The sequence below is a fragment of the Cebus imitator genome, unplaced genomic scaffold, assembly GCF_001604975.1.
Source record: "Cebus imitator isolate Cc_AM_T3 unplaced genomic scaffold, Cebus_imitator-1.0 Scaffold41, whole genome shotgun sequence".
NCBI classification, from domain to species: domain Eukaryota; kingdom Metazoa; phylum Chordata; class Mammalia; order Primates; family Cebidae; genus Cebus; species Cebus imitator.
Window position 1 is genome coordinate 1,107,175 of NW_016107356.1, and position 26,034 is coordinate 1,133,208.

Genomic DNA, 26,034 nt, shown 5'->3' on the forward strand with positions numbered 1-26,034 from the left:
TTTTTTTGAGACAGTGTCTCGCTTTGTCACCCAAACTGGAGTGCAGTGGCATGATCTCAGCTCACTGCCTTCGGGTTCAAGTGATTTTCCTGCCTTGGCCTCTCGAATAGCTGGGACTAGAGGCACCCACCACCACGCCTGGCTCATTTTTGTTTTATTAGTAGAGACGGGGTTTCACCATGTTGGCCAGGCTGGTTTCAAACTCCTGACCTCAAGTGATCTGCCTGCTTTGGCCTCCGAAATTGCTGGGATTACAAGCATGAGCCGCTGCACCCAGCCTTGTTTTAATTCTCAGTATAACTTTCTTAGGAATTACCATCTCAAAGAAAACATACAGAGAAAGGTTAAATAATTTTCTTCAAGGTTACGTAAATGTTACAGTGCTGGGATTTCAATTCAAATATGTATTCAAAGCCTGTGCTTTTTAATACATTGAGCCAGTATTTTGAGAATATGAATGACATGCAAAAGCTACTCTAGGGATCATGAGCTACATTACACATACTGTAGAATATCATTCATATTTTCAATTTTAGTATATGTGCTGCCAAAGCAAGTACTCATTCATATTTTCATTGTGGTAAAGCGTGACCAAAATAGGTTAATAAGTGTACTTCTTCTTAGGCACTGAGTTCCTTATTGATAGTTGAATTACAGTAAATACTTAGTATATGTAGTTAAATATTTCAAATAATATCTGAATGGAAGTAAAGTTACATAGATTAGCAGGATGTTCTATAATTTTGAAATACAAAACTGTCAGAAATTTATGAAGTAGAAATGAAGCAAAATTTACTTTACATGTAATTCAGCATTTTTGATGTATTTACTGCTTTCTCAACTTCATAGTCCTGTTCTTTCAATTTTTGTCATATCCAGTGCTTTTGTTCTGTATGTTTTGTGAAAGAATGAGCAGGTAAGAGGAACCTGGGAGTAAGCAAGAAATATTTGTTGAATGAATGAAGATCAAAATAGTATTAGTAGTTCTTTCTAGTCATTTATTTTTGTGGAAAGAACAGAAATGTTGACACTTTAAATTCTTTCTTTCTTTATACAAACATTGTCAGTAATCTTAACTTTCCTTTCAATTTAGGGATAAAGTAATTCCTAATAAAGTGGGGACATATTGTATCCAGTTTGGTTTTATGATGGATAAAACAAATATTCTCAACAGTGAACAGGTTTGCTTACCTTTTTTATATACCAGTTAGCTTTATATTTTCTTTTTTGCCCCTTGGTTCTGCATTAAATGATATAGCTTTACATTTTCTCATGTAGTTTATGAACAAAATGTTTTGTTTAAAAGTGAAGGAATTATTGGATGCAAAATATAAATCAATTTTCAGGAATATTAGTATAGAATATGTTTAAATTTGTTCAATAATTGGCCTATTACAGGAGTAACATTTCCATTTGTCTTTATATCAGAGACTTAGTAAGCATTTTAGTGTGTTGTGTGGTAAAGTTGCTCATATCAACCATGCATGAAAAAAGATTAGTAATATTTCACACAGCCATAACAAAGAGCGAAATTATGTCCTTTGCAGCAACATGGATGTGGCTAGAGGCCATTATTTTAAGTAAATTAGTTAACTAAGAAACCACAAACCAATTACTGCCTGTTCTCCCTTACAAGTGGGGGCTAAACATTGCGTACACATGGACACAAAGATGGGAACAGTGAACACTGGGGATTGGAAAAGAGGGGATAGAGGGAGGTGGGCAAGAGTTGAAAAACTACCTGTTAGATACTTTGTTCACTCCTTGGATCCCGGGATCATTAGAAGCCCAAACCTCAGCATCCTGCAGTATACTCATTTAACAAAACTGCACATATGCTTTCTGAATCTAAGATAAAATTTTTAAAATAATAAAAATTGGAAATTAAAACTAAACAGTATTTCAGTTATTAGAATTCTAGGTAGTGATGTTCAAGGTAGTTTAAGTATACATCATCTACATTTAATACTGTTAGTATAGGCTGGGCATGGTGGCTCATGCCTGTAATTCCCAGCACTTTGGGAGGCTGAGGTGAGTGGATCACTTGAGATCAGGAGCTCAAGACCAGCTTGGCCAATATGGTGAAACCCCATCTCTACTAAAAATACAAAAATCAGCTGGGCATGGTGGTTGAGCGCCTGTAGTCTCAGCTACTCGGGAGGCTGAGGCAGGGGAATTGCTTCAACCTGGGAGGCGGAGGTTGCAGTGAGCCAAGATCACGCCATTGCACTCCAACCTGGGTGTCACAACAAGACTCCATCTCAAAAAAACAATACTGTTGGTATACTAATTTTTTTTAATTACATATGTTTTTTAATACCTCTAAGTTTGTTCTTAGATGGCCATAAACATCCAAAAATTAACCTGACCTGACTTTTATACTGAATCTTAAAAGCAAATTGGTTACTTTTAAAAGATTCGTGGAAATAAATTTTAGAAGGAAACATTTTTTTTTTTCTTTGAGAAAGAGTCTTGCTCTGTCGCCAAGCTGGAGTGCAATGATGCAATCTCAGCTCACTGCAACCCCCACCGCCCAGGTTCGAATAATTCTGCTGCCTCAGCCTCCTGAGTAGCTGGGACTACAGGCACCCACCACCACACTCGGCTAATTTTTTGTATTTTAGTAGAGACGGGGTTTCAGCATGTTGGCCAGGTTGGTCTCAATCTCCTGACCTTGTGATCTACCCACTTTGGCCTCCCCAAGTGCTGGGATTACAGAACTAAGCCATGTGCCTGGCCCAACATTTAATTTTATTTAGTATGTGCCATCATTATGTCTTCCCTTCTTCTTAAATGCTAACGTATTGACATGTTGGTAATCAGAATGTCTCTCTTGTTTTGTAAGATTATAGTTGATGTCCTGCCTAATCAACCTGTGAAGTTAGTGCCTAAAATTAAACCACCTACACCAGCTGTTTCTAATGTTCGCTCAGTTGCCAGTAGGACCTTGGTCAGAGATTTACATCTCGGTATCACGGTAATGTTTATTTTCTTCCAAAGCTACAAATGGTAATAAGAAAAATTATCTTTGATTTTAGGGTACAAAATGATTCTTATGGATTCTGTCAGTTGCTCCGTTTGAGGTTATAGGGAAAACCTGTGCAGAAGAATTAAATATTCGTAAATATCTTTGTATTTTAATACAAATGGAGAATACATAGCATTATACATGAAGTGAATCTAGACATACTAAGCAGGACGTACTCAAAGTGCAGAAATCTCAATCTGCCTACCTTTTTTTTTTTTTTTTTGAGACAGGGTCTTGCTCTGTCACTTAGGCTAGAGTACTGTGGCACAGTCATAGCTCACTGCAGCCTCAAGCAGTCCTCCCACCTCAGCCTCCTGAGTAGCTGGGACCACAGGCACGCAGCACCACATCTGGCTAGTTCTAAATTTTTTCTGTGGGATTTTGCTGGATTTTGCGGTTGCCCAGGCTGGTCTTGAAATCTTAGTCGCTGGTCTTGAAATCTTACTTAGCCTCACGTTATCCTCCTTCCTCAGCCTTCCAAAGTGCTGGGATTACAGCTGTGAACCACCACACCCAGCTGCTACCTTGCCTAATACATACCTTTACTTACCTGTTTCATGTATATATCATGAATAAGTATGAACTATGTTGACTCCTCAATGTCCGGTTCACTGAGGGGACAGGAGGAGATAAGTATTTTTTTTTTAAAGATCTGCTCTGATTACTGCTTTTAGTTGAGAAAGAAAGTCAGAGCTCCTCTAAGGCTGCTGATTTCATAAAGAGTAAGCAGCAACACGGCTGCCAAAAATATTAACAAAAACATGTAGAACACAGTAGTGGGACTGCACCTTTATGGAAAATGTGTTTGGTGGGATACATATTTACTTTCAGTTTATTTTCCTGCTTTAGATGATTGGTTATTCTTCCTCAAACATCTCTTTTCCAAAACATCTTGTTGGAGTAAACAGTGCCATGGAATTACTCCAAGCGTCTTTGAATCTCATATAAGCACCAAACATTGTGTGAGACACATATAGGCCTATTGGTTTTCAAATGTATACAGATGCTGCTGGAGTTATTAAAATGATTAAAGTCACTACAGGTTTATAGTAACTTTTTATTAAGCACTTTTTCACATCAGTAGGTGCTAAAAGTACATGAAAAGGTGACATTTTAAAATGAGAGTCCTTGTAATTCAGTAAGGTAGGAACTGTTATATTAGGTGGAAGTCAGTTGTTCTTTTATGGTTTCTAGAACTATTTCTTGCCTGTGGAACACTCAAACTTAGAACTGAATTCTGTGCTTAGATTAAGAAAGAACCAGATAATGTTGGGGGCTCTATGTCTTCTTTCTGATTTGTATATGCTCGTCTCTGGGTTTAATCATTTGACCAGTTTCTCTAATTGTTTTCCATTTTTTATTTTAAGGATGACTACAATAACCATACTGGAATTGATTTGGTTGGCACTATAGTGGCCACCATTAAAGGTTCTAATGAGGAAGATACTGATACCCCACTCTTTATTGGGAAAGTTAGAACACTTGAATTCCCCTTTGTGAATGGTTCAGCTGAAATCATGGTAAATTTTTTATATCTTTTGGATATCTTTTTATATCTCTGTATTTAATGTTTTTAACCACTTTTAAGATAGCTTTTCTTTTGTATAGTTATGAAGATGTTCTAATCATAGCACTAACTTGGAAAATAAGCTGAAGTATTTTCTGATTTTGCTATTACATATTGAACCCAGGATCTTTGTAAGACTCCTCTTTTTCCTATGGGATGACAAACAGCTTTCTCCGATTCTAGTCATTTGTAACTTTAGTGACAATATGTGATGTTTTATGTTTCATTGAAAAGCTGCCATTATGCAGATAGAAACAAAATAAAATATACCTCAGGTAAATTTTAATTAAATACTTTATTATTCATTTTTTTCTAAAATGAAAATAGTTTTATTTGTATTTTTAAAATATCCAGTGCAAGAACCTGCATAAATAATAAAGATATTGTCACCTGTCAGAGATAATAGATGATTAACAATTTATTATTACCTTCCAGAGTTTTGAAACATACACTAATGTTGCCTGCATACCATTATATGTATGTGTTCAGAGGGTGTAAAATTTCATTAATAGAATTATGCCTTTATAAAAATCTTTTCTTATTTAACGTCTCTAATATCTTCTAGGTAAAAGTAAGCCTTACATCATTGTCCGTTAATGACCAGAATTTATCTGGTCAATTCTTAGTGAAAATTTTGTTCTTTTCTAAAGTTTGTTTTTATCAACAGTGCTTCCATTAGCTTTCTTCTAAGTACAGTCAACCCCCCATATCCTTGGGTTTCACATCTGTGGATTAAAAAATACTGGGAAAAAATTTCATCTGTACTGAAGATGTACAGATTTTTTTCTTGTCAGTATTATATAAACAATACAACAGCTGTTTACATAGTGTTTACATTGTATTAGGTATTGTTATTAAGTAATCTAGGGATGATTCAAAGTATATGGAGTATGTGCATAGACTGTATGCAAATACTACACCATTTTATATCAGGGACATGAGTATGCATGGATTTGGTTATCTGTGGGAGTCCTGGAATCAGTATCCCACAGATACCAAGGGATAACTATATATACTTTTGCATATATTATTATGTTAAGAAATTACTAGAGGCAGAATGTGTTAGAGTTAGGATATGCATATTTTAAGCCTTTTGGTAGTTACTGCCAATTGCTCTTAGTTTATATTCCCACCAAAATATATGTCCATTTTACTCATATTAGAAACACTATGTATACGAACATTTTTTAAAATTCTAACCACACCTGTAATCCCAACACTTTGGGAGGTGTAGTTGGATCACAAGGTCAAGAGATTGAGACCATCCTGGCCAAATGGTGAAACCCCATCTCTACTAAAAATACAAAAATTAGGTGGGCATGGTGGCGTGCACCTGTAGTCCCAGCTACTTGGGAGGCTGAGGCAGGAGAATCGTGTGAACCCGGAAAGTGGAGGTTGCAGTGAGCCAAGATAGCACCACTGCACTCCAGCCTGACAACAGAGCGAGACTCTGACTCAAAAAAATAAATATTGTAACCAAATATCCGATTAAAAATTTTTTTTGTTACTACTATGGTTGAACTTTTTTTGGTTGTAATCTTTCTAAGATTGTCACTGACTATTTCTTTTAGAATTTTCATTTTTTTCTTAATTAAAAATATTAGCGTTATTTGGTAAATAAGTACTTTTTCCTGAGGTGTTTTGTTTTGTTTTGTTTTTAGAACTTTCCTTTGTTTATATTGGAGGGGCAGATCATATTCACAGTGCTATCTCTGATATCCTTATTCCTTTAATTTTTTATATTTCTGGGTTTTATTGACCCTTATTCAAATCCATTAGTTTTCTTGGTATCTTTATCAGTAGTTCTAAAAGTACTAATAGATGTGAAATGTTTGTTTTTCTTGTATTTTTGTTGTTATTCATTTCTGTATCTAACTCATTGCTAATATCACATTGTTTCAATAAAATTAGGCTTATACAGTAGGAGCCTGCCAGCTGTACCTGGCCTAAAGACTCGTCAGTTGGTCTGGCAATGGCTGACCAATACAGCATTTTCATTTTAATTAGTTTTCAACATTTAAAGTTCTGGAGTTGCACGTAAAAATCTGCATTTCTAATTTATTTGGTGAAATCTAAAGATCTGGCAACACTGGGTGAGGATTCTCCTATGCCAGCTATATGTGCGGCCTCAGTCACTGTTTCTCTCAGTGCATCTGGTTACCAGTCAGCCACTTCCATGCCACTTCTTTTCGTTTATTGACATTGAGGACATACGTTATTTGCCACTTAAAATCACACTTGTTCTTTTATTTTTATTACAGTAGAGAATAAAGTAAAATTTTCTTGTGTCCTAACAAAAATTAGGTAATGAAAGCCACATTGAAAAACAAAGGGAAATGGGGAGACATACTTAATATGCAGAGTGGGTTTCTGTTGGAAGAAGACTTCTAGTCCACTTTACCTGTTTTCCTATTTACCTATGTCCAGTTTTCTTGGCCCCCTTGTAGACATTTGAAATTGCTAAGCCTGCTGTATGTATTCCCGAGATTCAGACAGATTTAGCTATCCCCCAACAGCTGTGTATAAAAATTTCTTCATATCATGCATGTAAATGTCCTTTTACCACTAGAGGTCCCTAATATCTCACTGAATAAGTAGAAAACTCAAGCCCTTCTTGGCTCCTGCCTCAGATACTGATTTAGTATGTCTGAAGCAGGGATATAGAATCTGATTTTTAACAAGCATGTGATTCTTATCATTAGGGAAGTTTAGGAAACACTGGTCCAGAGCACAACTAGTGTTTGTAAATGTTCCACATTGTTGCTTCGTTTAAAGTTATAATCTAAATTTGTAGTTGCTCAAGTTTGTTAACTGTGCTATTTAAATTCAGTGTATTATTTGCCTGCATGATCCGGAAATTTCTGATGGCAGCCTCTGAATTTCATTGGGAGGCCAAGGTGGAAGGATTGCTGGAGCCCAGGAATTCAAAACAAGCTTGGGCAACATGGCAAAACCCCATCTCTACAAAAAGGAAAAAAAATAAATTACCCAATTACCCAAGCATGGTGGCATGTATCTGTAGCCTTAACTACTCAGGAGGCTGAGGTGGGAAGATAGCTTAAGCCTGGGAGGTTGAGACTATAACGAGCTGTGATTATGCCACTGCAAACAGTTACAATGTGTTGATAATTGTTGACAGTGGATGATCAGATTTACTATGTGATTCTTTAATAGAACAAAAAGTTTTTATGGTAGTATATTGAGGACAACTATCGATTTTGCTATATGCAGTCATGTCATCACTTAATGATGGGCATACGTTCTGAGAAATGTATCATTAGGTGATTTCATTGTTGTTCAAACATTGTAGAGTATACTTACACAAACCTAGGTGGTATAGCCTACTATATACCTGGGCTATATAGTATAACCTATTTCTTTCTTTTTTTTTTGTTTTGTTTTGTTTTGTTTAAGACAGGCCTCACTCTGTCACCCAGGCTAGAGTACAGTGGTACACTCTTGGCCCACTGCAACCTCCACCTCCTGGGTTCAAACGATCCTCACACCTCAGCGTCCCGAGTAGCTGGGACTGCAGGCATGCCCCACCACACCCGGCTAATTTTTTTGTATTTTTGGTAGAGATGGGGTTTCACCATGTTGACCAGGTTGATCTCGAACTCCTGACCTCAGGTGATACACCCACCTCGGCCTCCCAAAGTGCTGGAATTATAGGTGTGAGCCCCCACACCCAGTAGTATAACTTATTTTTCCTAGGCTAAAAACCTGTACAGTATATGACTGTACGTAATTTTAACATAATATTTGTATCTAAACATAGAAAAGGTACAGTAAAAGTACAGTATCTTTTGGGACCACCATTTTATATGTGGTCCTTTGTTAACTGAAATTTCGTTATGTGGTGTATGACTATATGTGTAGATACGTATAATTAGAGGACTGATATTTGAACAGATTTCTAAAACCTCCTAAGGAGCTACTTGCAAATCAATTTTTTAAAAAGACAAACCAGTAGAAAAATAAATGGGCAAAGAATATGAGCAAGCAATTAATGGAAAAGAAAGTATAAATAACCTGTAAACATAAGAAGCATGATTTCAGTACTACTCAGGAAAATGTTGGTTAAAGTAATAATGACTGGTTGCTCTTTAATTCCCCTTTTTAGAAAAAAATACATGATTGATATTAAATGTTGGCCAGCATCAGGGGAATTGGGCACTCCCATACGCTGCTGGTGAGAGGATAAATTGATACAGCTTCTTTTATACAGCTTCTTTTAAGGGAAATGTGATACTACCTATTAAAATAAACTTATACTTCTCATTATTAATCCTAGAAAACACATTTGCAGAGAAGCATTTGGAGATATATTTTTGCTGTATTATAGATAATTGTTTAAAGATTTTAAATATACTCAATATTCACCACCCAATTAATGGGTAGTATAGTGTACTATGTATAAATTTTTTAAATTGGCATCTATACATTCACATGAATTGATCAACAAATCAAATCAAGTGCTGAAAGCAAGTTGCTAAAGTATAAAGTCTATGTTACTTATTTTTTTTAAATGCAAAATGGTTTTTCAATACATGTTTGCATTCATGTAAGTCTATTGAAAACCACATTCAGAAACTGATTGGCAATTGGTTTAGTGGTGGGCTTGTACTCTATATTCTTTGGGAAAAAAAATCTGTGAGCTGTAATTTATAATATTTCATGGATTGCCCTACAGTGTTGCACTGATTTAGATTTTTAAAAAATATTACTTCTCTGTAAATTGTATTGTTATAGTCCAAACAAAAACAGCTACTGTCTGTTGTTTCCTTTAGAACTTTGTAAAAAAAAATCATTTTAGATAAAAATATATTTGTGTCATTTACTAGTTATATGTTATGGTCTTAAAATATAGCAAAAGTTTTTTTGTCCATTAAAGAGAAAAATGCAATTTAAAAAATCTTTAGAGCTTTTCAAAACCTCTTGTTCAGTCACCTGGGACTGATGAGTCTATTTCCATGGTAACAACTGTAACTTAAACTCAGCATTGGGCTTTGTGATTGTTTTTATAACTTTCACACTATCAGCTGTCTCATGCTGCTTTCAATTTAGAGGTTAGAATCAAGAAGATTTTACAGGTCAAAACTGTAAGCAGCCTTTGATATTTTTAATGTGAATGGAATAACTTTTTCTTGAAATTTTGTATTATATATAATTTTTACATAAGCTGTTTATTGATATGATTATTTGGCTTTCAAACCAGTACCAAAAGGTAAAAAGTTTTATGTCATGGGTAGTGGTGGTGGTGATGATAGTTTAATGGAATCTTAAGGATCAGCCTATGCCTTTTGCCTTTAAAATTAACCACTTACTTGAAAACAGAACGTAATGAGTTATGTAAAACTTTATATGTTGAAAAATATCTTTTTAAATCGTGTTTTCCCCTATTGTTTGTTTTTATGTACAGAGTCTGGTGCTAGCAGAAAGTAGTCCTGGAAGAGATAGTACTGAATATTTTATTATATTTGAGCCCCGGCTACCACTTTTATCAAGAACTTTAGAACCATATATCTTACCATTCATGTTTTACAATGGTAAGTTTCTAGGAAATAAATGGTTAAGCTCCGTTGTTAGTGATACTTTAGATAACCTTGTTTTGCTTCCCATTAACATGGTGTTTATTGGCTATCTAATCACATTATGACATATTTTAGAAAAGTCCATTTTAAAATTATCTGAATTTTTTTTCTTAGATGTTAAAAAGCAGCAACAAATGGCAGCACTTACAAAAGAAAAGGACCAATTATCTCAGTCTATTATTATGTATAAAAGTTTATTTGAAGCGGGCCAACAGCTTCTTAATGAAATGAAATGTAAGTCATTTTGTATTCAAGACAAAAAGTGTGCTTTGGGGAATGATAAGGCAGAAAGTGAGATTGTGATACACAAACGTGCCTCCACTTTCCTAATCCACAAGTAAAATGCAGAATGTTGCAGAAAGGTGGCAATGATGGTTGACATTGTCGTTGAGAATTGTTAAGATGAAGTATTTCTTATTTTAAATAAATATGTATCATACTTACTTGTAGAAAATTGACACGTTCTGTTAGGAATCTGGACCTGTGGAAAATTTAAGGCTTTCAACATAATGTTTATATTTATCTCCAGCTTCTGGCAAAAGATACTGGATAATACTATCACCAAGGAAGTGATGTGTAACATAAATTTTTTATTTGGCTCCTGAGCTATATGTATTTTACTTCAAACATCCACAGTTTGTCATACTATGAAGGTATCTGGGGTGTCATACACTATGTAAATTATTCTTGAGTCAATTCATAGAACATTTGCTGCAATTTTTTTTTTTTTTTTTGGAGGCACAGTCTCTGTCGCCCAACCTGGAGTGCAGTGGCTCGATCTCACTCACTGCAATCTCTGCCTCCTGAGATCAAGTGATTCTCGTGCCTTAGCCTCCCACGTAACTAGGATTACAGGTGCGCACCACCACACTGGCTAATTTTTATACTTTTAGTAGAGACGGGGTTTCACCATGTTGGGCAGGCTGGTCTTGAACTCCTGCTCTCAAGTGATCTGCCCACCTTGGCCTCCCAAAGTGCTAGAATTACAGGCGTGAGCCACCGCACCCAGCCTACATTTGCTGCGATTCTTAATAATATTGTTTATAATTGAAAGACAAGACACTTTCTGAGTTGTGCTCTATCATCTTCCCTTTTCATTTGTCAGATTTTTTTGCTAAGGATTTTGGCTTTGTGTTAGTTATTTTGATCAGTTAACCAACAAATATTTACTGCTTGCCTCAAAGTACTCACTTTTGTATATGCCTATACAAGATCAAGGATATTTAGAATATAATAGGCGCTAAATCTAGAAATAATATGTCATCTGTGTAGCACTAAAAATTGTTTTTGTAAAGCTTACTTTGAGAACAACCTTGTGCAATTATGTGTAAATTTTGTATACTCATGTGGGTTAAGATTAAATAACTTATCCAACATTACTAGGAGTTTGCAGTATATCGTATCTCCCTTTAGTTGGATTAATTCTGTTTTCTCATTTTTATATATCAGAATTGAGCCTTAAGATGTATAGCTTAATTTTGAATTTCTAAAATAGTCACCTATCAATTTTCATTTTAGCATCAGACATTAAAAGGGAAAAACAAAAGGAATTTTAAAATATTTTTCAAAAACTATGGTTTTGGCAGCTTTCAGAAATTGATGCAAATTTTTTTTTTTTAATTTTAGGTCAATTTGAAGAAGCAAGATTAAAAGAGGCCCAATTGCGAAATGAACTAAAAATACATAATATTGACATTCCTACTACACAGCAGGTATAGTTTCCAAGTATACATGAAAGATTTTTTATTAAAGTCTATTCTACAGTTTTCTCAGTTTTTCAGGTTTTATTAGGAATTCCATGAGTACTGTTTTAGGGTACAAAGATGTGTACATTGTAGTTTAGTCACTTACTAGACATAAAAAATGGCTAACAAAATGATAGAGTGCTCTATTAAAAGAAATTGCAATTTGTATTTTTAATGTAATGACACCAATAAATGCAGTTAATACATCAGTTCAAGTACTGCATTGAAAAGGCTGCATAGTCAATACACGGGTTGGTAAATAAGAGAAAATAACAAAAAGCAATTTAGATTTTTAAAATTTATATTTTTTTATATGTGTAACTAGGTTTCAAAGAAAAGTCTTATTATAGGTAGTGCATTTCTTGGCTAAGATTTTGTTAGAAATTCAGTGAAGTGGAAACTTCATATTACTATAACCATGGTTTTTAAATTTTTGTTTTCTCTCTCTCTCTCTCTCTGTTTTCTGATTTTTTTTTAATAATGTCTGCTTACCAACTCTATATTGTTGAGTTATCTAAATTGTTAATTTTTCTCCACTGTCACTATGGGCTGTCTTTTAATTTTTTTTTTTAAATAAATTATAGGTGCCGCACATTGAAACACTTCTGAAAAGAAAGCTATCAGAACAGGAAGAACTAAAGAAAAAACCTAGAAGATCATGTACTCTTCCAAACTATACTAAAGGCAGTGGAGATGTGTTGGGAAAGGTTTGTGTTTGTTAAGCCTTTTGAGAGGCAGTACATTTTATTCTCTTGTTTGTTTAAAATGGGTCTTCTAAAAGTAACAAAGTGTCAGGTTCTTTGTAATGTATTTCTTTCCGATAAAGTACCTGCTCTCATTATTGCAATAGGGATTTGGCAGAGTTTAAACCAAAAATCTGTAATATTACTATTGAGGGCTGTGGCAGAAGCTGTTAGCATGTATTATTAGGTTAAGGCTTATTGTTTGCTTAGAGATACTTCAGTGTAATGCAGCTCTTTTTTAGAGGGAGAGATGGTCTCACTGCCACCCAGGCTGGAGTGCAGTGGTAAGACTGTGGCTCACCGCTCCCTCCATCACTGGGCTCAAGCGATCCTCCTGCCTCAGCCCCCCAAGTAGCTGTGACTGCAAGATGTGCCACCGTGCCCAGCTGAAACGGAGGGCAAGTAATTTGCTCAGAGTTGCACAGCTAGCAGATGGCAGAGCCAGGGCCAAAACCCCAGGTAGTCTGACTCTGGAGCCTATGGTTATTGCCTATACATGTATATTCTACTTTTATAACCACAGTCTAAACTGTTATTTTGTAGTATTTCTCATTTATGCATAAGGAAATTGAAATCCAGGGAGCTCAAATAACTTGTTAAAATATAGTTAAAGGCATAGCTTAGATATGACTCAAGGTCTCTCTGACTCTAAAGTCTATGGTAGTACTGCCCCCCTGAAAATAGGGGGTAATGTGTAGCAATGTTTATGATGAAAGCTATGTTACATTATTACCCAAACCTCAAATCTGCAGATTTAAAATATTAATTGAATTTTAACTTAAGTTAAATTAAATATAAATTTATGCATTAGGAAATGAGTTGCCAATATACAATGTTTTAAAATGTTACTCTTTGGAACCAATTTTTAGAAATCAGTTATTTGATCCTAAGCATATAAATATCTGGTTTCCACATTTTAATAATCCATCCAATATAAAATTCTTGCACAATATGTAAGATTTTTACCAACATATATATTTTAGCAAGAGAGATGTATTTTAAAGTCTTTTTAAATATTTCCCATTGCATGTCTTGAAAATCTTGGGGAAATCTTTTAAATCTCATTTTACATAGTTTCTCTTTTGTTTCCTCAGAATTACAAACCCTACACTAACCAGTGGGAGAACTTTACAATCCCTCCATGTCATCCTTAGTCTTTTCCCTTGCTTCCTTAAAAAATACTCTTTCTGGCATTTATTCTAAAACTAGAATAGTCTTGAGTGTGGTGGCTCACACCTGTAATCCCTACGCTTTGGGAGGCTGAGGCGGGCGCATTACCTGAGGTCAGGAATTTGAGACCAGCCTGGCCAACCTGGTGAAACCCCATCTCTAATAAAAAATACAAAAACTAGCCAGATGTGATGATGTCCACCTGTAATTCCAGCTACTCAGGAGGCTGAGGCAGGAGAATTGTTTGAACCCGGGAGGCAGAGGTTGCAGTGAGCCAAGATCGCACCACTGCACTCAAGCCTAGGCGACAAAGTGAGACTCTGTCTAAAAAAAAAAAAAAACTAGAATCAATAATCCTAGGAACAAGGGGAGATTTTTCCCTCCAAACCTTAAAACATATTTATTTTTAACATCATGAATACCTCAAGTAACTTACATATTTTATGCTTTTCTTCCTCAATTCCAAATATCTTGAAATCCCATCTCTAAATGAGGAAGATTTATAGCAGTTTTAAGATTTTTTTGTTCAGTTAAACATATTATAGTTATTATTAACATGCCCTTCTAAATAGGTTTTTATGCCAGTATTGTTGTATTTTTTACAAACACATCTAAATGTCACAAGTAGGCCATTTCATGTGCTTACATTTCATCTGCCTCTATTAATTCTTTCTCCATTGGCTAGAACATTGTTTTCATTTACATGTAGTAGTTTTTTTGCATGATCGTTTTCTTAGCTTTCTTCCACTCACTTCTAGAGAATTAGAATATAAGGGTAGATGTTAGGATGTGTTTTGTTTTTAGGGTTTTTTTGAGACAGGATCTCACTCCTGTCATCCAGGCTGGAGTGCAGTGGTGCAATCTTGGCTCACTGTAGCCTCGACTTCCTGAACTCAGGTGATCCTCCCACTTCAGCCTCCCGAGAAGCTGGGAATACAGTTTCATGCCACCATGCTCCCCTAATTTTTTGTGTTTTTAGTAGAGATGGGGTTTCGTGGTGTTGCCCAAGCTGGTCTCAAACTCCTGGGCTCAAGCAGTCCACCTGCCTCAACTTCCAAAGTGCCAGGATGATAGTTGTGAGTCACCACATCCAGTCTGATGTTTCTAAAAGTGACACACAGTGTTCTTATTGCTAGGGCAGGTTTGTGCTACCAGATTAAGTAAGATTAAAGGGTAGACACCACCATACTAGCACAATGAATTAGGCTTTGATAATGGCCACAATAGTCCAACTTTGGTGGACTTGACTTTGAACAAGAATCCTTGTTGATGATTGGGTGGTCATGCATGTATGTGACATATGCCACCCCTGAACCTTGTTATGATGTTGGCATATTACCTGCCTGACCTGAGGGAAAGAAAAAGAATACTTGTGACTGAAGCAAAGATTTATAATTATTTATTTATTCTAAGCTCCAAAGAATTGTTCCTAGAAACAGAAACAGTTTTTTTTTTTTTTTTTTTTTTTGNTGTCACCCAGACTGTAGTGCATTGGCACAATCTCAGCTCCCCGTAGCCTCCTGGTTCAAGCTATCCTTCTGCCTCAGCCTCTTGAGTAGCAGAAGAAACAATTCTTATTTGTGATGTTTAGACTTGTTTTCTGAAAGGAATGCTATAATAGTGGAGTGAAGTGTTTACTTAGAAGGAAAGGGTATATTAAATGTATTTATGTTTAATTGAACTGCATTATTTTATGTGTGTATTATTTAAATACACTTTATGATGATTTTACCAGTAAGACAGATTCCATTTTTATAGAGTATTAAAATGTGAAAAAAGTATGTATTATTAGCTAATAATATTCCTAATTATTTTGTCCCTGAGAGGTCTGAGAAAAAAAAAAATTCCTAATATTTTTATTTGCTCTTTTTTTTGCAACTTTACTGGAGTTTAGTTTTAGAAAAAAATTTTTTAATTTAATAGCAGAATAGAATGTTTAATATATTCAAGTTAAGTTTTTAACAACTTGACTATTTTTAATTCATGTGTTTCAGAAAAGTTTTTGTTATCTAGGCTTGTGCTTTTAAAGTAATATCAAATTTTTATATATGTATTTTATATTTTTTTACTTGATTTTATTAAAATGGGTTATAGATTGCACATCTAGCACAAATTGAAGATGATAGAGCTGCGATGGTTATTTCTTGGCATCTGGCAAGTGACATGGACTGTGTAGTCACCCTAACCACTGATGCTGCACGTCGTATCTATGATGAAACCCAAGGTCGTCAGCAGGTGTTGCCCCTTGATTCTATTTATAAGAAGACCCTTCCAGATTGGAAAAGGTTAGAAAAAAGTGAAAGTAATGATTTTTTCTGAAATATATGTTCTGTTTTTTTTATCAAACCTTGATTTAAAAATGATTTATCTAAAAGATATCTAAAACAGAGAATTGACTTTAATTATTTACATTATTTTTGTCTTCATCATAAATAGGCATTTTTCGTTGTTTATGCTGGCTATGTTTTATTTGCCAATTAAATGTCATTTGTATATGTAACATATACGCACAAAGACATGCACAAAAAAACCCACAGCAAATCTTTGGCCTTTACAACAGGAAAGATGGAAGGATATTATTATTGTTAACTGAATATGCAACACCTTTATTTGGAATAAGGCTAGAGTTGCTTATCTTTTATCCTGTTTATACTCTATGAAAATAAGCCATCATTTAGATAGAGAGGATTTGTTGGAATGGCTATTCAGCAGATATTGGAACTGCTAATAGTAGGGTTGAAATGTAAGAGACTGTTTAGTTGGATATTACATCTTTATTTTAATATAAAGTTAGTTTCTTTAATTGTTTTCTCATTTACTTTTCAAAATATGTTTTTAGGGGATAACCATGGAAACCAATTACACATTTTTAATCTAAATTCCTTTTTTTTTTTAAATTTTTAAATTTTTATTTTTTGAGATGCAATCTTGCTTTGTCAGCCAAGCTGGGCGTGATCACGACACAGTACAGCCTCAACCTCCCTGGACTCAAGTGATCTTCCCACCTCAGCTTCCCGAGTAGCTGGGACTACAGGTGCATGCCACCACACCCAGCTAATTTTTTCTTTAAGAGATGAGGTCTTGCTATATCAGGCTGGTCTCAAACATTTGGGACCAAGCAGTCCTCCCACCTCAGCTTCCCATACCGCTGGGATTACAGGCATGAACACCGACCCAGCCCCTTTTTTATATTTTATGTGTACTCTTGATTAGGCCTACTTTTAAAAATTCATCTAAAGACAGGAAGAAAATACTAACAAAATAATAAATAAAAATGTGTAATAGAGTATTAGCGAGTAATTTCCTTAGATTACTAAACAAAGCTTTTCAGGGCTTGTAATTGCATAGGAATGGGGACTTGAAGGAGAACGGGATCTCATTAAGAGTCTACAATTTCAGTAAACATGTTATTTCATCTTATAAATCTAAAACTAGATTGAGGAAACAGCTGGGTGTTGAACTCAAATCTATCAGATTCTAGTTACCACCCTGCAACTAGTCAGTACTCAAAGGAACAGTGTGGGAAATCCTGACAGGTCATAATTACTGTGTTAATAAGGGTATACTTTTTTCTTTTTTAAAGAGAAGAGGTTTCACTCTTGCCTATGCTGGAGTGCAGTGGTTCCTCACAGGCACGGTCATAGCTCACTCTAGCCTCAAACTCTTGGGCTCAAGTGATCCTCCTGCCTCAGCCTCCCAAGTAACTGGGACTAGAGGCACATACCCCCACACCCTAATACTTTTTGTGAGAAGAATTTTTTCTCCAAGAGGGCTTCTTTATCTCTATAATCCCTGGAGACTAAGTTAAAAATCCTTGATTTAGGGAAACTGGATTTGACATTTAGGGCTAATGTTTGTTCTAGAAACTAGTTATGCTCTCTGTTTCTGGTATTCTCCCTTTTACTGGGATTGAGTTAACTAGAGCTCCTCCCTGCCTATGTTGAAGGGAAGGTCCCTGCCACCCTAATCAGCTACGGTCTCAGAAATTCCATTGTTACCATCTGCTGGCTTCTATTGCTCTTCCTATATTGTATGGGAAGGACAGGGAGCCAGGGGACATAGAGCTGCCTTCCTCATATGTGTCTCAGTCTTGGGCCTTGCCCCTTCCCCTACTCAGTCTGTGGCCACTCTTCACATGAACAGTTATATCATTGGTACTCTCATTTGGAGCCAGCTTTAGAGGCTACCTTTTTTTCTTTCCTCGTCAAATGAAACTATTATTATATCATTAATACAAACTAATAGAGGGTAGTAGTACAGATAAAACCAAGTAATTTTTTATGTGGTAAATATTGTTTTCATTTCTAAGGGCATAATAGCAGATCATTTAGAAGTGTCACTTGTGGTGGATTGGGAGTTGATTATTTGATCAAAATGATGCGCAATATATTCATGTTTTCCATATTGTCTTTTTTAAAATTAAAAAGTCATGTGCTTTAATACTTTTTTTAAATTTCTTTTTATTTAGACCTCTACCTCATTTCCGAAATGGAAAATTGTATTTTAAACCCATTGGAGATCCAGTCTTTGCTAGAGACTTGTTAACATTTCCAGATAATATAGAACATTGTGAAACAGGTAAAAGACATTATGGTGGCTTTAATTTTGTACAGATGTTAAATTTGTGATAAAAATCTATAAATTACTGATAATGAAAATTTATGTTCTTATTTTGCTTATAAGTCATAGATTTATCAGTATTTTTCAGAGGACAGTCAAATAAAATTATAACAATAGTAGCATTCTTTCAAAGAAAGATTTGCAACGTGTATTATATTTTAATATGACCAAGGAAAATACCATAATTTTCAAAATTCATTTGTTGACTTTTTTAGTATTTGGTATGCTGTTAGGAGACACCATTATTTTGGATAATCTGGATGCAGCCAATCATTATAGAAAAGAGGTACGTATTTGATTTCTTTTTAAATTTGTAGGCTTCAATTTTAATGTGTATCATATCATTTGATGATACATATACCAATGTTTAAGTAGCCTTTTCATAACCAGTTTAAATTCTACAAATTGATAAGCAGCATAAAAGTAGGCAAAATGTAGGAATGAATGGGCCAGGATGCAAATTTAAATAGATGTGTTTGGGGCTATGAAATTATCTAAGACTCAAAACAGTGTCTATTAGTATTGGAAATAAGTACTGTCAAATAATTTGGGTGTAAAATGTAATTTGCTACATCACTTTGTATTAGTTTGCTGGGACAGCTATTCACTGGTACAAATAATAGAAATATTATTGTCCCACAACAGACTGGGTGGCTTAAATAATAGAAATTTATTGTCCCACAGTTCTGGACACTGGAGATCCAAATTCACAATTTCAGTAGGGCTGGTTTCTTCTAAAGACTATGATTGAAGGATCTGTTCCAGGCCTCTCCCTGCCTTGTAGATGGCTGTCTTTCCCCTGTCTCTTTACATCTGTGTGTAACTGTGTTCAAGTTTCCCCTTTGTTGTAAGGATTCCAATCATATTGGATCAGGGCCCACCACAGTGACCTCATAATAACTTGATTACCTCAGTAAAGACCCTGTCTCTAAATAATGTCGTATTCTGAGGGACTAGGGGTTAGGACTTTAACATGGATTTGTCGGGGGGCTGGTCCAAAGGTAATGAGTTATCTCAGTTGATTATTCACGGTCAATTACAGCTCTAACTCTTTGTTTTATACTTTCCTCCCCTTCTCACTAGTCTATTTTACTGGTCTTATAAAAAAATAAAATAAAATGAAAGATTTTGAGGGAGCACAGTTTAGCCCACAGCACCTTTGGAGGGGAGTTTGGCAATATAAATATTTCAGTTATTTACTGCTGCTATATAACACTCTAAATAGTAAGTTTCAACAACAATGACATGTATTAGCCCTCTTAACTCTGTATGTTTCTCCAAGTGATGTTGGCTAATTGAACTGGGATAATGGCAAGACTAAAATGCCTGCCTTATGTAGCTGGCAACAGGTACCTGTTGTCACCTGGCAAATCAGCTGGTATTGGCCAGAGGTCCTGTTGGAAATGTCTACTAGGGTTATTATTCTCACCCATAAGGTTCAGGTAGAGTAGGCTAATGCCATTTAGAGTTTTAAAACCTCTTTTGTCTAGCTAAGAGGATCCAGGAGGGCAGTAGTTTAAATCTTTCAGAAGTCTTAACAAAGGGACATCCTTGACTTGATTTTGACTCTTAAGGCCACATTTTACAGACAGTACCCTGGATTCGATCTAAGCCAATATGTGTAAATAGTGTATTCTAGAATTACAGGGACCATAGGGTTCATCTAGGATGATCTATGACCAGTGAGAATAGAGAGAAACTGTAAGCTGATAACAAATAATGGAGAGCCGGACATGTGATGCATGCCTGTAGTTCCAGCTACTTGGGAAGCTGAGGGAGGTTTTCTTGAACCCAAGAGTTCAAGGCTATAGGCTGTCGTGTGCTCTGATCATGCCTGTGAGTAGCCATTGCACTCCAGCCTAGGCATATAATGAGACCTTGTCTCTAAAAAAATAAAAATTTTTAAAAGGGAGGTAAGGTATTTGTCCCAAGTCACACTACTAATTCATGGCAGAGCTAGACCTAAACTGGTCTGAGTCCTAAACTGGTCTGAGTAATTTTTCTTTGGGCCTAGTTAACAAACAATAATAGGGGCGAGTACAGTGGCTCACACTTGTAATCCCAGCAGTTTGAGGTCAGGAGTTTGGGACCAGCTTGGCCAACATGGTGAAACCTCATCTCTACTAAAAATACAAAAATTAGCCAGGTGTGGTGGCAGGTACCTATAATCCCAGGCACTTGGGAGGCTGAGGCAGGAGAATCACCTGAGCTCAGGAGGTGGAGGTTACAGTGAGCAGAGATCATGCGGCTACATTCCAGCCTAGGCAACAGAGCGAGATTCCATCTCGTGGTGGGGGGGGGCGGGGGGCGGGGAATAAAGCAATAATAAATGCATCTAAGTTTAGAAAAACTAAATTACTGGGATTATTGAGCATTATATAGCTAATTGGAAAATGGTATTTGGCATCTTCATGAATGTTTCCTTTTAAACCAAATAATAAGTATAATATACTGTACCAGAAACTGGCTGTGGGTGGGAGAGCTACTATATTCTGGTTGTGGTTAGCATTCTTATATATCCCAGATTATGAAGTAGAAACATACTCATTAAATGTTATGATAGCATGGAATCAGTTTGGAGGAGGTAAGAAGCTTACTGGTGAGGATAGAACTAACGAATAGGATGATAACTGGAAGACTCTAGTTCAACCAGATATTTGCATACTTACTGTGTATGAGACAGGGGTGTGCTGTTGCGTGTTGAACTAGCTCTCTGAGGAGGCATGTGAAGTCCCTGATTTGTAGCTTTTGCCAGTTTTTATGGTGTAAGTGCCTGTGTCATGGATCATTTCCAGCAGTCTGTATGAAGTCCTTCATGCCTATATGAATGTGGTGTTCAGGAGACTTGACTTCTGTGACCCAGGACAAACTGGCTACAGCACATCACTAGGCACAGTGCACTAAGGGTTATACGGTGATGAACTAGGCAAACCAGATAGCCATTGGAAACTCCAGGTGAGATTAGCTTAAATGCTATTTCAGATATATATCTTAATGAACTGGCAAGAAAGTGAGGATTTTAAGTGGATATGGGAACCCAGAGAGATAAACAGAACACTAATGCCAGGTTTTTGCAGTGAGAACATTTGCCAAACTAATTGAACTTAAGCATTGATTTTTCACTCCCTCGAGGGGCTTGAGGGTAGGAGACAAAACCCAGGGCTCTAAACAACATGGGGAATCTGATAACTGGGGACACCCCCTCCATGGGGGGAACCTTAGCATAAGGGTAAACAAACACATAAACCTGTCACCTTCTTCTCAACTCCAGCTGCTTCAGGGAACTACTAGAAAATTCTCTTTATTGAACCTTGGCACTAAGTAGAAAAGTTAAAAAGTTAAACATTTTTCTAGAGAATTCATCAATGTAAACAGATTGAATCTAATATCTGTTTCCAACAGGCATCCATACTACTTGGATGTTCTGAAAACCCTCAAATGCAGAACTTGAGGATTTCATGTGCAGGGCTAGTAGTGTCTTTAGATATCCGATTGAAGCAAACGCAAATATTTGCTGGAGAAATTTCACCATTATTTTAGAATGGAAATAATTTTCACATTTAAAATGAGAGCAAATATTTAAAAAATGTTAATTAATATTTGATTAATATAGTTCAAAAAAAGAAAGTGTTGAAAATGAAAAAAGAACAAGTCAACTTGAAAAAAATTAAATAGTGCTTCTAAAAATCAAAAGCTATAATAGAAATTAAATACTGAGCAGGTTTAATATCTTAAGAAAGAATTTGTGAATTAAAAGAAGGGTCAGAAAAAAATATTCAGATTGCAACCCAGAGAGAAAGAGAAAATGGAATGTAAGACAAAGAAGTTGAAGAGACAGGGATTTCTTCTTCATAATCGATAATAGCACATACTGATTTCCTTGCTTCCAGGTTTCTAAATGAAGCCTTATGTAACTTTGCCAATTAAATACTATTTTAAAGCTCTTCTGAGAAAAGGTTCTTAATGACATTCCTTAGTCACGTTGTTGGGTGTCAGAGTTGTAATACTGTTGTTCATTCCAGAATTTCCAAACACTTTCTTTGTCCTTAGGTAGAATCATGAGATTGAGGGAGAATTGAGAAACTGTGAAAGTAGTATTTCCAGAATTATTGTAAAAGGGGAGTCAAATTGTCTGTCCTGCCATAAATTCTTTTCCCTTATATTGTCTGTTAACCAGAGAATAAAAAATCTATACATTTTAGTGTATTAAAGATCATATTAGGCTGAGCATGATGGCTCACGTCTGTAATCCCAGCACTTTGAGAGGCCAAGACAGGAGTATCGCTTGAAGCCAAGAGTTCAAGACCAGCCTAGGCAACATAGTGAGACCCCCATTGTTTGAGCCCAAAAGTCAGAGGCTGTAGTGAGCCATGATCATGCCACTGCATTCCAGCCTGGGCAACATAGCACAACTCAAAATATATATATGTATGTATGTATGTGTATATAATCCTTCGAAACATTGCCTGAATCTTGATAAATGGATAGCACATGAAGCCAGTTTGTATTTTTGGTTGTTGCTGTTCACCACTAGAAACACACAAACCCAAACCAAAACTAAGAAATTAAGTTGTGCTTATTTCTCGTAAAAACAAATAATTTTTGAATTTGTAAATACTGACTTTACCAAAGAATTCACTACAGGATTTCTTCAAATAATCATCTTATTACATTTACTTTATCTTGTATTTATATAATTCAGAGACTATTTAGCCCCAATATTAGATTGGACCACATTTTTGTGCTTGTTAAAAATTACGGTATTCTTCTTCAGTCATTAATGTATGTGTGTATATTTTATTTCATTGTATGGGTGTGCCATAATTTACTTGTGTAACTTGTTGAGACATGTAAGTTTACTATTCATTATTAAAACAATATTTCACTGTACATCATTCACATCTGTGATTATTTTTTCCTGATGAGAGTCTTAGAAGTAGAACTGCTGAATCATACAGAATGTTAAACTTTTTAATACTTGTCACATTTCCTTTGAGAAGGGCTATCTCAGGGCACCCCCAAAGGGGTGTGTGTGTATGTGTGTGTGTATTTTAATATACTGAATAGTAAAAATATCTGAATTCCACGTCTCTGGTTACCAATGAAGTTTAATTTTTATTTTTAAATATTTCCTGCACCTTTTTTGCAAGAACATTCTTCTAGATCACAACATACTAAATCCAGTGTTTTTCTTTTATTCTGATTTTTCTGAAGAATTTCATTCGTAATTAACTCTTCATCTTTTCCTTTCCATTACTTTAGCTTTTCTACATGATTTTAGTTCCCCTAACTCTCAAATTATAACCTTTTTATCTTCCCATAACTAAAACCATAGTATTATCTTCAGAAGGGTCAGTCTAATGCTTTCCAGTCTGAATTTCTGCAACGTAATATTCTCCTTTTGCTATCCTTTGGTCATCTAAAAAAACTTAACATCTAACAGAGGAAACTGGGTTGGCAATGCTACCTTGATACTTAACTGCCGTGGGTTCCAAAGCGCAGAACTCTCTGGCCTGTCCTCTTCCTTCTACTTACCAATCCAGTCATCATTCACTTTTTTCACTTGCGTTATCACTCTTTTAGGCTGACATTAGAGAAGCTGTCTAATTCATCTCTCTGCCTCTGGATTTTTCCCTCCAGTTTATCTTACATGTCACTAGTTACTAATTTTGTGAAAATACTGCCATGATCCTGTCATTTCTAACCTCAGAAACCTAAAATGATTTCTCCTTTTTTGGAGCAGTTGAAATGAGTTGCTCACTACTTAATATTCACTTATTTACAATAGGTTGTTAAAATTACACACTGTCCTACACTGTTGACCAGAGATGGAGATCGAATTCGAAGTAATGGAAAGTTTGGGGGCCTTCAGAATAAAGCTCCTCCAATGGATAAACTTCGGGGAATGGTATTTGGAGCTCCAGTACCAAAACAGTGCCTGATCTTAGGGGAACAAATAGGTATGTTAAATAAGTACTTAAATAGCAATTTCTAATTTGATTTTACTCTTTAATTTTTTTTAAGAGCTTATGTTTTGAGAATCTAACATGAAAAATTAACCAGTAACAAATTTAAATAAGATGTTTTTGTCTACTACTTTCAGCTTTTTTATATCAGGTAGTTTAGAGTTATGTAGCTAGTAGCTTTATCCTTTATATTTTCATTCTTATATGTGTCACATACCTGTGTTCCCAGCTACTTGGGAAGCTAAGATAAGAGTGTCGCTTGAGCCCAGGAGTTTGAGGTCAGCCTGGGCAACATAGTGAGACTCCATCTCTTAAAAAAAAAGAAGATATTTTTGTCCTGATTGAATAAGTCAGTATTTTATTACTTAATCATAATACTTAATTTTATCTTGAAATTTGTAACTATCTAGAACAATTAAGACTTATTAGAAAGTGTATGACATGTGATCTCCTGCCCCTTTGACCCTTCCACAGGCTGTGTCCTTTGCATCTAATTAGCCAATATAATTGTCTCTGCACATCTATTCTCTGAAGCACATGTACGTAATAGGAAGTTTCCTTACCATCTATTACCTTAGAGCCTATTTGCTCTTAATTTATATAATTAATTCTAATACACTCAACTCTCTACTTTCCCATCACAGAGCAGTTTGTTGTTGTTAACTTTCTTTTAATTGCAAAATACATATAACTTAAAATTTACCATCTTAACTATTTTTAAGAGTACAGGTCTTTGATGTTAAGTGCATTCACATTGTTGTTCATTCTTTGTCTGGAACTGTTTTCAGTATGCACAGCTGAAACTTTGTATAAACTCTCCATTGTCCGTTCCCTGGCAGCCATTATACTACTTTTTGTCTCTCTGAATATGACTATTTTAGATACTTCATATAAGTGCAGTCGTACAGTATTTGTTCTTTTGTGACTGGCTTTGCATAAAGTCCTCAAGGTCTGTCCATGTTGTAATAAGTGTTAGAATGTCCCTCCTTTGTAAGGCTGAGTAATACATATTCCATTGCATGTATTTGTAAGATTTTGTTTACTTTTATTTTTTCTTTCTCTTTTTTTTTTTTGTTTTTTGAGATAGAGTTTTGTTCTGTCACCATGCTGGAGTACAGTGGCACGATCTTGGCTCAGGGCAACCTGCGACTCCCTGGCTCAAGCAATTCTCCTGCCTCAGCCTCCCGAGTAGCTGGGATTACGGGCATGCATCACCATGCCCAGCTAATTTTTTAATTTTTAGTAGACACAGGGTTTCGCCATGTTGACCAGGATGGTCTCAATCTCCTGACCATGTCATGATCTGCCCGCCTCGGCCTCCCAAAGTGCTGGGATTACAGGCATGAGCCGCCGTGCCTGCTGGCCTTTTTCTTTTCTTTTCTTTTTTGAGACAGAGTTTCACTCTTGTTGCCCAAGCTGGAGTGCAATGGCATGATCTCGGCTCACTGCAACCTCCACCACCCAGGTTCAGGCAATTCTCCTGCCTCAGCCACCCAAGTTGCTAAGATTACAGGTGTGTCCTACCACACCTGGCTAATTTTTGTATCTGTAGTAGAGATGGGGTTTGAACTCCTGGGTTCAAGTGATCCCCCTTCCTTGGC

General features: G+C 35.8%; 1 protein-coding gene and 1 pseudogene across 1 annotated transcript in view; both read left to right on the forward strand.

Moving 5' to 3' along the window:
- Nucleotides 1-24,702, forward strand: part of SMCHD1 (structural maintenance of chromosomes flexible hinge domain containing 1) — a 141,609-nt gene extending 116,907 nt beyond the window's left edge. Inside the window, exons 35-45 of the mRNA XM_017526068.2 lie at nucleotides 1,094-1,181; nucleotides 2,846-2,977; nucleotides 4,396-4,548; nucleotides 10,018-10,144; nucleotides 10,304-10,423; nucleotides 11,816-11,901; nucleotides 12,519-12,641; nucleotides 15,942-16,132; nucleotides 18,316-18,425; nucleotides 18,683-18,753; nucleotides 24,256-24,702. Of these exons, the coding sequence (XP_017381557.1) occupies nucleotides 1,094-1,181; nucleotides 2,846-2,977; nucleotides 4,396-4,548; nucleotides 10,018-10,144; nucleotides 10,304-10,423; nucleotides 11,816-11,901; nucleotides 12,519-12,641; nucleotides 15,942-16,132; nucleotides 18,316-18,425; nucleotides 18,683-18,753; nucleotides 24,256-24,462 (1,408 nt within the window). The 3' untranslated portion in view covers nucleotides 24,463-24,702. The remainder of the gene's footprint in view (nucleotides 1-1,093; nucleotides 1,182-2,845; nucleotides 2,978-4,395; nucleotides 4,549-10,017; nucleotides 10,145-10,303; nucleotides 10,424-11,815; nucleotides 11,902-12,518; nucleotides 12,642-15,941; nucleotides 16,133-18,315; nucleotides 18,426-18,682; nucleotides 18,754-24,255) is intronic.
- On the forward strand, nucleotides 15,107-15,196 carry LOC119470824 (annotated as a pseudogene).
- Nucleotides 24,703-26,034: the final 1,332 nt, after the last annotated feature.